General features: G+C 39.0%; 3 protein-coding genes across 3 annotated transcripts; all 3 read left to right on the top strand.

Moving 5' to 3' along the window:
* Nucleotides 1-272: 272 nt before the first annotated feature.
* Nucleotides 273-7678, top strand: zgc:77262 (uncharacterized protein LOC402952 homolog). The gene is made up of 3 exons (XM_063011371.1): nucleotides 273-350; nucleotides 4831-7292; nucleotides 7553-7678. The coding sequence occupies exon 2, from the start codon at nucleotides 4903-4905 to the stop codon at nucleotides 5884-5886; it is 984 nt and encodes a 327-aa protein (XP_062867441.1). The 5' UTR covers nucleotides 273-350; nucleotides 4831-4902; the 3' UTR covers nucleotides 5887-7292; nucleotides 7553-7678.
* si:rp71-1d10.8 (uncharacterized) lies at nucleotides 2539-4397 on the top strand. The gene is made up of 2 exons (XM_063012145.1): nucleotides 2539-3672; nucleotides 3753-4397. Exons 1-2 carry the CDS (start codon nucleotides 2539-2541, stop codon nucleotides 4011-4013), a joined length of 1395 nt encoding a protein of 464 aa, XP_062868215.1. The 3' UTR covers nucleotides 4014-4397.
* Nucleotides 7679-10272: 2594 nt separating the features above from the next.
* On the top strand, nucleotides 10273-15775 carry zgc:110782 (uncharacterized protein LOC541358 homolog). The gene is made up of 3 exons (XM_063012144.1): nucleotides 10273-10327; nucleotides 11968-12716; nucleotides 14585-15775. Exons 1-3 carry the CDS (start codon nucleotides 10273-10275, stop codon nucleotides 15425-15427), a joined length of 1647 nt encoding a protein of 548 aa, XP_062868214.1. The 3' UTR covers nucleotides 15428-15775.
* The last annotated feature ends 439 nt before the right edge of the window (nucleotides 15776-16214 follow it).

Genomic DNA, 16214 nt, shown 5'->3' with positions numbered 1-16214 from the left:
TGTTGTCATTGTCACAAGGACACTGAACGATCAGGCCAAAATCGCCATAGTTTTAATACTTGTATTTTGATATTACTAAATCCAAAATATTATTAACGTTCACAACGGTTTTAAAATAGCAGTTATAATGAATCAAGAGCCGTTCGTTAACCGAATGAACCTTGAGCTGACAGTGAGCCGACTCAGTTTATATCGACTCACTGACAGGAGCCGCAGTGTTCATGAATAATAAGCCCCTCCCCCTCTCTTCCCTACGCCTGACGTGACGTATCTCCCGGAGCTGATTTTGCTAACAGTGGCTTTAGCCTTTCTCCCGGCGAACACAAACCGACCGCGGTTGTATTTTCACTGTAAGTGTTACACTTCTGTTTTAATATTTTAACTTTGTAACCTTTTTTGACTACAAATAAATAATTTAAGCAAACTGTTCGACTGGAAGACTCTAAGCGAACGTGAAGAACGTTATCACCTCCATACCAGTAACTTTTACAGAAACAATAGCTATGCTAGCCGACCTTAGCTAACTGGCGTTTGTTGCTAAACTTACTGTCTTTAACCATTTGTTTCAGCTACCGTTATCTGTTAGTAAACAATGCATGTTTATTTAACATGATCATTGGCTAAGGTTGTTCTTTGAAACGAGTCTGTTCTCAGAGTAGTGGATAATGCTCGGAATGTAGCTAACTGACTGCTGTAAACACAATCACTAGACGCTAGCTAAAGGTCACAGTGTTGCGTTTAATAAGCTAATACAATCTTGTACACATGGGCTTATCATAAAGGTGTAGAATATTAAATGCATTTAGTTATCGCCATCCCCACGGTCATTTTCTCTAAAGTACCTAAACATTGACCTACGACAAACAAACAATATTTTGGCTTAAATGCTCATTGTTGTTCCTACTCTGCAACGTTCAACACATTTGACTTTATCACTGTTAGGGGTTAACCGATAACCGACTAAGAATTCATTGCTCGATCAGTTATTATTGCACTTCCATTATTTAAATGATCAACTACTGAACTATTACGAATGAACATTATTAACCTTAACATGCCAAGTGCAATATTTTATTACATTTTTAGATCTTTTATTTGTGATTACTTCTGACGACTAAAGATTTAGTATCTATAGGCTTTTGAATGTCCCTATAATTTTTACTTACAGTATCATTTTGCTGATGAGGTGGATTTTTATATACTCACTAAAACACTAAAACCTACATAAACATCTCCCAAATTATGTCCAATTTTAGTGGGCAATGTACAATACAGCATTTACTTATTTTTGTGTTGTTTCCCATTTAAATCCCAGTCCAATTGTTTTCAGTTCCCCTTGCGTATTGCTGCTCACGTCACACTGCTATGACTGCAGATTGTCATTTGTTCCCTCTGAAAATTGCAGTTGTAGCCAACCGCTTGTTTTTAATTGGCCAACATTTAGGGGGTCATAAAGCTGTAACATGGTCCAACCTCCCACACACAGACACAGCCAATTTTGTCTGTTGAACACCCAGCCAGAGATTTGAACTCAGATATCAGTGGTGGTGTGTTAGTGCAATTATCTGATAAATTTAGTGTAAGATTAAATAAAATCACAGCTTTACTTTTTACACTATGCATATACTGATTGTTTACTGCACAATCTAGCTTGTAATGAAAAAAACACTGGTTTGTAGTTGCACCTTCTATAATCCTTCAGAATTTTTTGTAATGTGTATTTTGCCCTAATGGTAATTTACCACAAAATGTATATAATATCTATGCTGTTTTCTTGGTGTTGTGGCTAAGTCTCCATATATGATGTATATGCATTCCTTGGCTTGTTAAGAAAAGTCATCAGAAAAAAAACAACAAACACATTAGCGTGCCTCTCAATAGCTAGGCTGTTTCGGCTATTGTTCCCGCTTAGACATTAGTCATGTCCATGCAGATGCCTGATTTTCATTTCCTGCACCATCTTAAAATAGTTTTTATTTTGCTGTTTCTTTCTCAGCAATAACAAAGACCCTCACACACAGTTAACAAATGGCTGTGTTAAGTCATTATGACATTCCTTTTTTATTTATCCACTGTTATCAATTGTTAATGACAATTCAACAAGTTATGCATGTGTGGTCAAAAAAGTGTTATGATGAACAATTATACAGTTTATTCAGTTTTTCTTTCATATGACTATGATAATTGTGTTGATAATGCTACTAGGCATGTTTGTGTCACTGAGCTTTTATTCAGACTATAAACAGCTAAGGATGGACACTAATACTCGTTAATGTAAGGTAAAGAGCAATTAAAAAGGAAAAAACTACTACTAATATGCAGGAACAAAGAAATATTCTAATTAAACAAAATGTAAGCACTAAACCCATTAAATAGTAAACTAATTTATAAAAAACTTTAAAAAAAAACTTATAAAAGGCAACCGAATAACTGCAGCATGCCATAATCTAAAACTGGATAAACATTGAATAATAACTTGTAGCAACCACTATTAATCAGCAAATAACAAATATTAAACACTTCTTTTTAAAGGTAAATATGCCTGGAAAAAAATATACGAAAGAGGATCTAGCATGTGCCCTTGCTGAATTAAAAAAAGGGGGATCTGTGAGAAAAGTGGCTCTTACATATGGCATTCCTCACACTACACTTCAGGACTACAAGAACAACCGCTATGCACACACACCTCATCCAAATAGGGCCCTGACAGTGGAAGAAGAGAAGATTCTGGTGAATTACATTCTCTGGATGAACCAGCATGGCTTCCCAGTCACCAGGGCAGTTGGAAAAGCCCTGGCATTGACAATAATCAAGTCCAGCCAACGAGCCACTCTAGTAAACCTTGACAAGGGACTGAGTTCCATGTGGTGGAGCAGGTTCCGGGCCCGCCACCCTGAGCTCACTTCTGAATCAACAGATGCACTACTTCGGGCTCAGGTCCACAGGGCTGCCCTGCAGACTCTAGGAGGGCTCTTTGCCATATGCGAAGCCCTCTACCAAAAGCATGGCCTGGTGGACAAGCCCAGCCTAATCTTTAATTGTAATGAGACAGTGTTCTGGGATAAACCCCAAGCTATGGAAAAGCTCCCATGGAAAAAGAGAAAAGAACAAATTTGTGCAGAGGAAACAATTTCTGTGGAGATTATTACAGTGCACTGCTGCGTTAGTGCTGCTGGCGAGAGCATCCCACCTTTTGTGATTTTCCCTAGGTGTCTTCCTAGCACATCTTATGTACAGGATGGGCCAACAAATGCCCTTTATGGTGTTTCTCCTAAAGGATACATTGACGGAGAACTATTTTTGGAATGGCTTGCACATTTTGTAAAATATGCCCCCAAAGAAAGACCTCTTCTTCTTTACTTGAATCAACATGAAACTCATGTGTCCAAGGAGATTGTGGACTTTTGCAAGGAAAATAGCATTGAGGTCATGTGCTTGCCAGAACACACTACCCACCTCCTCCAGCCACTAGACGTGGCAGTGTTTGGGCCTCTCAAAACAGCTTTTACCACCATGGCATCAAGTATGGGTCTGGTGGATGGAGACATGGTCGTAGGGAAGCGGCAGTTCTCCACAGTCTTAAAGCATGCCTACCAGCAGGCTGTGACCTCTGAGAACATCAGGGAAGGCTTTAGGAAGACTGGCCTTTTTCCTCTGTGCGACCCTTCCCAGGTAAAAATGGGTTAGAATAACTTGTCTCTCTGAAAATTCATCCATGGGACATTATTGTTAACGGGCATTTCTGCTTCCAGATGGTGACGTTTAATCCATCTAGCAGTGAGCTCATACAGGAAACATCATTACAAGAAGCATCTTCTGCTGATGCACCACCAAGTTCAACCAGTGCATGCCCAACCTGCCAGAGTCTTCCAAGCCCTCTTGTGCAGAGCGGCATAATTCTGGAAGGCCTGGCAGATATTCTGGTTCCCCACCGGAAGGGATCAGGCAAGAACTCACTTCCAGTTCCTTGTCACATGCCTGCAATTCCTTGCCAGGCACATGCAGCTCCCTAGTAATAAGTAGAATACTGCCCTCATGAGCGTAAAAGATGAGTGAACGGATTGGAGGAAACAACGCAATCAATGGACAAACACACCTTCAGATCCAACCCAAAGCCACATCTGAGCCCAGTGCCAGAAAGTTGTCCAGCCAAGGTCAGATGTCTAGGACTTGAACTGTGTGGCCATGGACAAACCTGTAGAGTGAGATCAAAGTTTCTCACACTTGTGCAGATACAAACCTACACACCATTAGACAAATGTTATAGAATGTTTTTAAGTCACTATATATTTGCATAATAACCCATTAGAAAAGTGTAAAAAAATACAATCATTAAATGTTGATAGCGTACAGTTCTAATTTTAAACCAATTCACACAGGTTTGTAAATATTGTAAATGCACTAAACATTATAAGCTATTTAAAATAATAGCTATTGTTTTATTTATTGTATGTTGCTGCTGCAATAAACATGTAAAAAAAAACATTTCTTTCTTTAAAAAAAAAAAAAGAAATCAGTCATTTACACTGCTAGAGCTAGACCTTCACGTAACACATGACAAGAGGGCTTTAAGTTCTAATATGGATCTAAAACTAAAATGACTGAAATAAAACATCAAAATAAACCTTAAGTCAAGCTTAAATATTAAAGTAGTACTGTCGCACGTCATTGGTGAGAGTGTATCATTATGTATAAATTGCTTATTCCTGAATTGCACTGTAAATTAAAGTATGCCGTTTTGCATAACTGTCTCTTTACAATCAATAATCGAAAGCGGCAAGTTCTGCAATATCTGATTGACTGTACTGTATGTCAATTTTTTCTTTGTAGAGACTGCTTCCATTTACCAAGGATCAATAAAGGACTGCTTCCAACAAATCAGTCATCTTAACCAACATCAAAATGGTTAAGATATTTGTTGGTAATGTAGCCTCAGCAAGCACTGAAGATGAGCTGCGTGCCTTGTTTGAGCAGCACGGGGCTGTGTCAGACTGTGACATTCTGAAGAACTATGGCTTTGTGCACATGGATAACGAGGATGAGGCCCAGAATGCTGTCGCTGCCTTGCACAAGCATATGGTCAATGGCTCACGGATTACTGTTGAGTTTGCCACCACCAAGGTGCGCAATGCCACCAAGATTTACGTGGGTAAAATACCAGAGGGTGTTACAGTTTCCAAAATCAGAGAGCTCTTTCAGCCATTTGGCAAGGTGGTGGAGTGCGATATTGTGAAGAATTATGCGTTTGTTCATATGCAGAGGGAAAACGAGGCATTGGAGGCCATCAGGCAGCTTAAAAATGTGAAACTGGAGGGTCAAAAGATTGTTGTATCCCTCTCTTGCAATAACCAACCCCGAGGTAGCAGAGAAGACTATTATGCCCCTCCACCGCATCACTATCCGCCTTACCCTCCTCCGCGTCCTCTGGCCAGTGATTTTTATTCGCCTCGAGGTCGTCTTCCACCACCTCCTCTCCCTCCGCCACCTCCTCGCTCTTACTACGAACATGACGCATACGAGAGGAGCGTTCGCCATGACCCGTACGCCGCTGCCTCAGCAAATTATTACGAAAGGGACCCCTACGAGCGTCGCCCTGTGCCGCATTCGCCGTCCGTTTCGTCTCGATACTACCGTGACCGTAGCCCTCTCGACAGCCACCGCTCTCTCCTGCCACCGCCACCTCCCCCACCTCCACCGCCTGCTAGCTACATGCGCTATGCCCGTGGGCCCGTACATGCTGCACCTCCTCCTCCTCCTCCACCTCCTCCCCCTCCTCCATCCTCTGCTGCTGCTGCAGCAGCCTTTCGGCGTTACCCACCTGGCTCAGGCTATGAAAAAGATAACTATGAGGAGAAGTACAGCAATGGCTACAGTGCTAGCTACTAAGCCTGTGTTATCTAGAGATACTGTACATCCCTATTTTGTAGAAGGCAAGCTTTTCAAAAGCAAAAAAATCTGCAGGGTGTTAAAAACATTTTCTCTGATGTTAGTAGCTAATTCTCACAACAGGTATAAAGGTGTTGTAGAGAACATCAAATACTTATCAGTTCGATTTAGACATTTTTTAGTATATTATAGACACTTACATTTTTTAAAGACTCGCTACTTTTTGTGTTAACTTGCAAACAATGGAATGTGTGAACAATTTAGTCGACCTGTTTATGATTTTGTTCCTAATGGTGATTAGTCACATTTGTCCTTAAGCATGACACGTGACTTGCATGAATAAAATGTTTAAGCTTAGATCTAAATAGATAAATAGAATTTTCTGCTTGTACTTCTTAGATGTGTTTTTTGGGTCAGTTATTTAGTATTATTTGTCAAGCATTGAGCAGCCCAGAGATAAACGTATCTATAAAATCTAAAGCTAGTTTGTGTGGCAGGAGGAAAAGGAAGGAAGTCGGCAAATATGGGCCGCGGGCGGAGCCGGGGACACACTCCAACTGATCGACAAACCGCATCCAAACGCCAACCGAGCATGACAATCGCTCACTACGCAACATTTGGAAACAACGTCGCCTTTTAAGAAAAACGGCATGAACTTAAGGAATCTCAGGAAAAAAGAGTTACCTTTCGTTAAACAAAGCAAACAACATGAGCTTGCTGCTCTGACTTTCTGCATAAAATAATGATCCGCTCAATAATCATATCCGCAGACCTGTAGCCTTTCTTTATTTTTAAGATCTCTTAACATCTCGATATACTGGACATGCTTGTGACTGATCTAATAATTACACAACAGAAATCCTGTTCCCTATTCCATGTGTGGTGATATGTCCCTGCGTTCCGATTGTAAACCATCCTGCTGAGTGTGTATCTCTTAAAAAGCTACATGTCGAATGTTCATATGAACGATTTTATTCTTTTTGTTCTACTTGAGCTCGTTAATGGTTGTTTAAACATAAGTCGTTTTTTTGTGCTTCTTTTGGTTCATTAAAAATACATCTACTTAATTGCTAGCTGCCGCTGTCCCAATTTAGTCGCTTAAATAAAACGTCAACTGGTCTGACTCCTTCCGTAACTTTTCCTGAGTGCCGCTATTTGCCTTTTCCGCAACCTCTTACAATCGTTTTTTATGAAAAAAGACCAGGCTGTGAAAAGAGTACTGATTGATACTCTACCACACAGTCCAAACAAAGCTACGTAAATGAAAGTCTCTCAACCTTTAGATAGTTAATTTATTGTACTTTACCTTTTGTCAGTGGTGATCAAATATACATATGTGCATAATGCTTGTAGGTAAGCTAACTATTGCCTTACACACAATGCAGGTGAGTTTAATACCCAGGTAAGTAAAACTGTGGAAAAGTTTTGTTTTAATTGTTTAAATTGTTTAAATATTTTTTTTCCTTTTACATTTAGTTATGTTTTTAATCATTCTGGCATGTTAGTGGCCATTTGTGTATTTTAAACCTTACAGAACTTTAATGTATTGTCTTGTAATATAACTAGTAATATGCTACTTTTTATATATAGCAGTCATAGTTTAAACGTTTTTGCTTGTCTTTTAAAGTTATTAATATATTTTTTGTTGTTTTTTTTTCTACCCAAGTCATCATGATGGAGGCAGGCGTGTTCTTGGAGTAATCTTAATAAGGCATTGTGTTTTTTACATTCTAGTGAAAGTCCCTGGTGAAACTTTTAAAACATTGAAAATAAACACTGGGTTTAAAAAAAATGTGCCTTAGGCTTGTTTTAATAATTTAATATTTTATTTTTTATATTGGTCTTTCAAACTTTATAACAAATAAATCGCTAACCATGTTAATAGATTAGTATGCAGTGTAGTATGTTTTACAGTGCAATGGCTGCATGTTGGCTAAACTAGTGAATTTACTACAAAACTACAATGTACGTGAGTAATAAATACACTGGCCATAAGAATGTGGGCATCCTTTATCAAGCAGAGGTGTTTTTGCCACATCCAATGTCTGATTTCACAAATGCTTTTTTGAGTGATGGATCCATTCCAACAGACACACTGCAAGGTATTGAGAGCTCTTATTAGCAGAGTGGATGCTCTTATAGCTGTAAGCTCATCTATATTAATGCCCATGATTATGGAGTGATATATATATATATATATATATATATATATATATATATATATATATATATATATATATATATATACAAGGTGAGGTGTCCACCTACTTTTGAGCATGTAGAGTATGTTGACTGACTAAAACGTTGGAGTTTTAAATGGCAGAAGTGTTAACTATTAACAAAGAGTCTAGTATTTAATGGCTGCTTAATGTGGCTTGAATGAAAGGATTTGACACAAAAATTGGCCAACCACAGACCGAGTGTTTTTAATATCAAGTGTAGATAAGTAGTGTGCATGTATATAGTATAGCCCTCACCTTAAAAGCTATTATAGTAATGTGTAAAATACACAACATTCATTCTCAGCACACAAAGAAAAATATTTGATAGAAGTGATTTTGATAAATTAGCGGTTTTAATTTTAAACATGCATTATTTTACAACCCTTACCCTCAGTACCTTGATATCTAATAAGCAATTTGGTAAGTAACAAGATTCTGACACCTCTTGTTGAATCTTCTTGAGCAAACGTTTTTAGCTCATTGAGGTTCGATGGATTCGGTTCTGCAACTGCTTTCTGTTAATATTGAGAAGTCCGCTCCAGGCAGTGGCGATTTGTCTTAAGACTGCAAGGGAAGCTCAGCTTCCCCTAAAATGTCAAAAATTAAATGGTCAAATATGTACAGTTGTGTTAACATTTCATTGACTACAAATGCGTTAGAACACTCGTCTTCGAAATTAATCTCGACGAGTTCGTTCAGAATCAGCTACTTATCACAAATCGACTGACTCGATTTTGTTAACTCCCGTAGCGTCAATGCATTTGCCCGTAGAAGCTGAGCGTCTATTCACTTCAATGGGACTGCATGGAACGTTTTTTTTCATTGCCTCGAAACTCGCCGGTCATTGGATAAATGCCACGATTTTGTCCCGCCCCCGGACGCTGAGCGTCTGTGGGCGGGTCTGGACGTGGAGCTTCTGCAAGATGATTGGAGGATCAGTCGAAAGGCTGAATCCCGTTTTGATTGACAGCTATCACTGAGAGCTTCAGTCCCATCGCGGATTTTGCGAGTGAAGTCGAAAGACAAACTGCAACCCATGTCTTGGTATTTGCTTGGTGAAATTACTTGACCATTGTTCATTGTGTAAATAAAACGCACTCATAGTATTTGTTTCAGGACACTGGTCAAGTCCCTGGAAAAGACGCCTACTTGGTACGATAGGATCACAGGCCATAAGAACTCTGCAGGCCTATCCAAATCGTTTCTGTCATATTCCTGAGCTACGTGGTCAAGAGTAAAGTGCAGCATGGAGTCCAGCAATGAAGTCCAAGGTTGATCTTATGGTTGGTCTTCATCAAGTCATCCACTAAGTCTTGTGCAGTAACACAGGGTTTTTTCTTTGTTGTCTTGATGAGATTGCTAGGCCAGGCCATATGCAGGAAATGCATTTTATACTTTTATACTGATACAAATTCAGTTATCTAATCATCTAGCAAGTGACCAAAGAAGTTAGTGAAAAACATACTATTTCTGTTGTGTTGATTGGAGTGGGAGGAAGAAAATGGTAAGTAACTGCTGTAATTTGATGAAAATTGATGCCATGTTTGAAAAAATAAATTCAGATATTGTCACACTTTATTGTACCCAGGAAGGGGGAATTTAAAAAAAATAAGGCTACTGTGGGATGTTCAGGTAGTGCTATGCACAGACAAAGCTCCAATGTAAAAAACAAAAAGGTTACTTAGGGTCATAACTCTATTCTCTATTGGATTTTGGGTTTTATGAATAGGTATCACATCGGGCCCCACCACCACCCTGAAAATATAACACTGTAGAGACATGCATGCAACATTGTGCATACAGTGGAACTTACTGTTGGATAAACTAATACGGCTCTTTACCAGTTTTGAAACGGTCCGTGAGATATTTTAGAAATTAAATAAAAACATTTTTTTGAAGAAATTCTTAGTATGAACACTGGGTGTCGCTATTACGTAAACCCAATCTAAAACGCTTTCCATTGCCTCTCCCCATAACTCAAACCATTAACGACCATACACTGCCTGTGTTCGAAATAGCATACTGCATATTACTCGTGTACAAATGGGGTCCCAAATAAAGAAAGATACCCAGATGAGGAACTACTCCGGCCAAAATTTCAAGTACGGGATCAGAGCTATCCTCGTGGGGTACTGCATCCCGTCATACAACGCGGTCCCGTAGTATGGTTTTCGTCTGTCGCGTACTAGATACTATACTGCGTACTACTACAGGGACCAGTATGCAGTATACAGTACATACTGAGTGCATTATGTAGTAGGCAACTTCGAACACAGCTACTTACATTAATGTTCCTGAACATTTGGATATAGACATGAAGGCTCCAAATAAAGATTTCAGGCACATTGTTAAATTATTATTTTTTCGCTCATTTGAGATGGAGATGAGTGTTTGTCAGGAAACAGTTGCTGTAATGATGAAGTGTAATAATGTTCTCATTAAGATTATTTACTGGTTAACAAGGTAGTTGTATAGCCTAGTGGTTAGGGTACTGGGCTAGTAATCTAAAGGTTGCTGGTTCAAGCCCCACCACTGCCAGGTTGCCACTGTTGGGTCCCTGATCAAGGCTCTTAACCCTCAATTGCTTAGACAATATACTGTCACAGTGCTGTAAGTCGCTTTGGATAAAAGTGTCTTCTAAATGCCGAAAATGTAAATGTTTCACATCTGGCCCTGAACAATAACAGTTTGGACACACCTGCTTTAAAAGTTATTTAAATAGTACAATTCTTGAATAAAAAATTATTTTGTCTACAACACTCAATGATAAATCATTAAAGTTAGTCACTAAAATAAAAAAGGATGTGTTGTTGATAGTAATCAAGTAGTATTATTATTTTTACACAAAGTCTGTGTGCTGTCTTTGCATATTTTTTAATGGGCAGCCGTAGCCTAGTGGTTAAGGTACTGGACTAGTAATCAAAAGGTTGCCGGTTCAAGCCTCACCCACTACATGGCTGCTACTGTTGGGCCCTTGAGCAAGGCCCTTAACCCTCTATTGCTTAGAGGGTTAAGGGCCTTACTGTCATACTGGATAAAAAGCGTCTCCTAAATGCCAAAGATGTAAATGTTCTACACTGGCCCCGAACAATAACAGTTTAAACACCCCTGCTCTATTAGAAAAGTGCTGAAGGACGTCGTTTACGGTTAAAAGTAATTGAAATAGTAAAATTTTTGAATGGAAAATCTCATGTTGTAGTAACTTTTCAGGGCCTTCTAGTAGTAACTGGCTTGTAGAATTGTCCCCCAGCTCACAGACAGTGGTCATGCCTCTGGGTGTCAACATACGGTTTTTCAGTCATACAGTGCATGAATGATTCCTGTCGCTTCCGTTAGGGGGCGCCACAGTGGATCAAACTCAAACCTAACTTTATTGGCATGACAAAATATGGACATTCGTATTGCCAAAACTTGATAACATATTTAGGAATTATAATTAAAAAATAAAAAACAACAATAATAATAGTAGTAATAGAAAATATACAATATATAAAAAATACAGATAAACATTCGTCATAGTTTCTTCAAGAGTTGACAGATTTCGCTGTTGCTGCTCTTGAGCGCCCTCTTGTGGAGGGAACAACACGTGATTGTGCAGTTACACATGTGACTAAACAAGCGGGAGTTTGAAACTGTGCTGAACTTCAACCGGTTAAAACGTGAGTGTTGATTTTACACTATCAATCGTTTAGAAATCAATCTGTATCGTTTTAATGTTAGCTAGTTACCGATTTATGGAACGGCTGCATTTAAATCTAGTTATGCAAGGAGTCAGGACTTATTTTATTGCTTTAAAATGTTCTCTGTGGAAGAAAATGGCCCAGCCAGCATTAGCTCTGTCGAAGCCGGTTCATTCTAGTAAATACTGATCTACTGCTGGTTCATACTGATCTACTGCTGGTTCCTACTGATCTACTGCTGGTTCCTACTGATCTACTGCTGGTTCATACTGATCTACTGCTGGTTCCTACTGATCTACTGCTGGTTCCTACTGATCTACTGCTGGTTCATACTGATCTACTGCTGGTTCCTACTGATCTACTGCTGGTTCATACTGATCTACTGCTGGTTCATACTGATCTACTGCTGGTTCCTACTGATCTACTGCTGGTTCCTACTGATCTACTGCTGGTTCATACTGATCTACTGCTGGTTCATACTGATCTACTGCTGGTAAATACTGATCTACTGCTGGTTCCTACTGATCTACTGCTGGTTCCTACTGATCTACTGCTGGTTCATACTGATCTACTGCTGGTTCATACTGATCTACTGCTGGTTCCTACTGATCTACTGCTGGTTCCTACTGATCTACTGCTGGTTCATACTGATCTACTGCTGGTTCATACTGATCTACTGCTGGTAAATACTGATCTACTGCTGGTAAATACTGATCTACTGCTGGTTCATACTGATCTGCTGGTAAATACTGATCTACTGCTGGTAAATACTGATCTACTGCTGGTTCATACTGATCTACTGCTGGTAAATACTGATCTACTGCTGGTAAATACTGATCTGCTGGTAAATACTGATCTACTGCTGGTTCATACTGATCTACTGCTGGTAAATACTGATCTACTGCTGGCAAATACTGATCTACTGCTGGTAAATACTGATCTACTGATCTACTGCTGGTTCATACTGATCTACTGCTGGTAAATACTGATCTACTGCTGGTAAATAATGATCTACTGATCTACTGCTGGTTCATACTGATCTACTGCTGGTAAATAGTGATCTACTGCTGGTTCATACTGATCTACTGCTGGTAAATAGTGATCTACTGCTGGTTCATACTGATCACAGCACATGTTGCTTGATGTCCAGCAAAAACTACCATAATCATGTTAAAACATAACAATGCTGGGCACCAACAAGATTTACTGGAGCCTAACAACTACTTAACCTTACTAACAACAAACTTATGTTGATATGCTCTGATTTTTCCCCAGAAGGTTAAACATGTTAAACAAATAGTCCATGGTTGTAATGTTGACCCCCCCCCCCCCCCCACGCACACCTTTTTTTAAATAGTTGATTAAAATTAAAAATGAAATTGCAGTAGAAAAAGGTTTTTTTAATCAGATAGGAACATGTAATGTATAATTTACTTTCTTTTCAAATTTGTTTATTAAAAGATGCTGGTTAATTATGTAAACATGTCCCTATAACTGTGTTTGTAATAAATTATTACATTCAAATTGAAATAGATTTTTTTCAGTCTGTTTATTGTAGAAATCTGATCTAAAACATGTTCTTAAACTCAGATTAGATATTTTAACTAATGTTTTGTTCATTGTGTTTTATTTTGAGACATCAGACTAAACCGAGATGTAAAAATAACTGGAGAAACACTTTCTAAATGTAGTAGATTTTTAGTGAGGTAATCAAATCAGTATAAGAATTTTGTGGAAGAGTTGATTGTGTAAGCAAATATTATTAGAAATCTCAGATTCTGTTTTGACAGAATTAGTATACAGTGGTACTTAACGTCCCCTAAACTCAAAATCTTTGAAACTTGACACCCTTCGTTGAGAAATGTGTATCCTTAAACTTAACATCATGTTCAGTTTGCCTGTTAAAAAATGTATTTATTTAATTAATTTCAAATTAACAGTGAACAGTCGCTTTGTTCAGTGCTCGGCTTGAGCGGTGCAGTAAGACATTATCAATATGAGACGAATTTGCATTTGTGTGGAATAACCATAAGATTCATTCTAAATCCGTCCACATGTATCTGTGTTTAGCTGGATTTTCCTCACTGTTTTACTTTTAAACTTGTGTTTCAGCTCGGGGTTCTGAGAAATTGTAAAAATCAGCTTTTTATTACAGTGTTTTATATTATGTTTGTGTTATTTTTAATGTATAAGTGTCAAAAACAACCCCATTATTTTACATTAGCTTAAAATATAAGTCCACGGGGCCATCGAATGCATTGACAGGTTTCCCATGCATCCTTATGGGGGAAAATTACCTTGAAACTCAATGCCTTTTAAACTGAATGCCAGTCTCAGAACCAACTGACGTTGTGTTTCAGGGTACCACTGTATTTGTTTTTTTTTTGGTTTTTTTTACTGTTTTCAGCCATCAGTACAGATGCACTTTACTGGATTTTAGAGTCACTGTAGAACCTGAATAGGCATTTTAAGATTTCTCCAAAATAAATAATAATTGGAAATATAACTAGTATTACAAAATAAAACAGACTAAAATATTACTTTTGTTTCAAACATTAGTAGACATTGCTTATTTTGGGTCTTTGGTTAAAAATGTTTTTAAAAGAAAAATAAATTGACTGCAAGGCCTAACTGGGTACATCAAGTACCCAGAAGAATGAAATCCCACCTTCTAGTTCTAAACCACATTAGAAAGTACCAACTGTGTTACAATGCTTATAAAGTGGTTGCTGTGTAAAGAAGCAAAAGTTAATATAATTTGTTAATGTAAATGTCATTTTCTTTCCCACTTTTTAGATGCCATGCCCTGTTAATTCAGTGTCTCTTAACTCTGGAACAAAGCTTCCTCTGTTAGGTCTGGGCACATACAAGCTGCAGAGCTATGAAGAGTTGTACAGTTCTGTCAGTGCTGCACTTCATGCTGGGTATCGTGCATTCGATACAGCTGCAGTTTACGGCAATGAAGCTCTTCTAGGGCAAGTTATCAGGGAGCTGCTACACAAATACAACCTTGTGCGTTCAGATGTGTATCTTATCAGCAAGCTTGCACCAGAAGACCAGGGTTCCAGAGCCAAAGATGGTTGCTTGAAAAGTCTGGAGCAGTTGGGTTGTGAGTATATAGACCTTTACCTAGTGCACTGGCCTGGAACTGCTGGTCTGGAGCCAGATGATTTACATCATGCAAAGAATCGAGCACAGAGCTGGACTGTCTTGGAGGAATTTCATGCTAGTGGGCAGTTCAAGGCTATAGGAGTCTCTAATTACACAGCAAGGCACCTCACAGAGCTGCTAGACAGCTGTCGTGTAACCCCGGCCGTCTTGCAAATGGAGTGTCATCCTAAACTTTGTCAAGAGGAGCTGAGGGATATATGCAAAGAAGCAGGAGTTCACTTCCAGGCATATTCATCACTTGGAAATGGTGCACTCCTGAAGGAGCCTGAAGTAATGAGTGTGGCTGAGAACTGTGGTCGAACCCCATCACGGATACTACTAAGATGGGCCGTCCAGCAGGGCATTTCTGTTTTACCCCGATCATCAAATCCTCAAAGAGTTCAGGACAATGGCAGAATCTTTGACTTTAAACTAAGCGAAATAGAAATAGAGAGACTCTGTGCTCTGAACTCTAACACAAGGTATTGAAATAGAGATTCAACCTGTATTGCTTAATTGTCATGATTTCAAATTCAGTGCGGTGGCTCGGTGGGTAGCACTGTCATCTCACAGCAAGAAGGTCCTGGGTTCGATTCCCAGGTGGAGCGGTCCGGGTCCTTTCTGTGTGGAGTTTGCATGTTCTCTCCGTGTCTGCATGGGTTTCCTCCGGGAGCTCCAGTTTCCTCCCACAGTCCAAAGACATACAGTGAGGTGAATTGGAGATACAAAATTGCCCATGACTGTGTTTGATATTGAACTTGAACTGATATGAATCTTGTGTAATGAGTAACTACCTGTTCTGGCATAACTGTAACCGTGTGTAAAACATGACATTTAAAATCCTAATAAAATAAATAAAATGCTCTATATGTGTTAAAGGATGTGAACACCTTTTATAAATAGTTGAGTTTGTTACTTACCATATAGTAGCACTTTGTAGTTCTACAATTACTGACTGTAGTCCATCTGTTTCTCTACATACTTTTTTAACCTGCTTTCACCCTGTTCTTCAATGGTCAGGACCCCCACAGGACCACTACAGAGTAGGTATTATTTAGGTGGTGGATCATTCTCAGCACTGCAGTGACACTGACATGGTGGTGGTGTGTTAGTGAGTGTTGTGCTGGTATGAGTGGATCAGACACAGCAGCACTGCTGGAGTTTTTTTAATACCATGTCCACTCACTGTCCACTCTATTAGACACTCCTACCTAGTTGGTCCACCTTGTAGATGTAAAGTCAGAGACGATCGCTCATCTATTGCTGCTGTTTGAGT

The sequence above is a fragment of the Trichomycterus rosablanca genome, chromosome 16 (assembly GCF_030014385.1).
Source record: "Trichomycterus rosablanca isolate fTriRos1 chromosome 16, fTriRos1.hap1, whole genome shotgun sequence".
NCBI classification, from domain to species: Eukaryota; Metazoa; Chordata; class Actinopteri; order Siluriformes; family Trichomycteridae; genus Trichomycterus; species Trichomycterus rosablanca.
This window is presented reverse-complemented; position numbering and strand designations above follow the sequence as displayed.

What these genes read in the sequence shown, in the direction of transcription:
- si:rp71-1d10.8 (XM_063012145.1), top strand. Translation starts at nt 2,539, where the DNA reads ATGCCTGGAAAAAAATATACGAAAGAGGATCTAGCATGTGCCCTTGCT. An exon ending in CTCTGTGCGACCCTTCCCAG is followed by an intron (nt 3,673 to 3,752) that starts GTAAAAATGGGT and finishes TTCTGCTTCCAG; the next exon opens with ATGGTGACGTTTAATCCATC.
- zgc:110782 (XM_063012144.1), top strand. Translation starts at nt 10,273, where the DNA reads ATGGTTTTCGTCTGTCGCGTACTAGATACTATACTGCGTACTACTACA. An exon ending in GCGTACTACTACAGGGACCA is followed by an intron (nt 10,328 to 11,967) that starts GTATGCAGTATA and finishes GGTTCATTCTAG; the next exon opens with TAAATACTGATCTACTGCTG. An exon ending in CAAATACTGATCTACTGCTG is followed by an intron (nt 12,717 to 14,584) that starts GTAAATACTGAT and finishes CCCACTTTTTAG; the next exon opens with ATGCCATGCCCTGTTAATTC.
- zgc:77262 (XM_063011371.1), top strand. Translation starts at nt 4,903, where the DNA reads ATGGTTAAGATATTTGTTGGTAATGTAGCCTCAGCAAGCACTGAAGAT.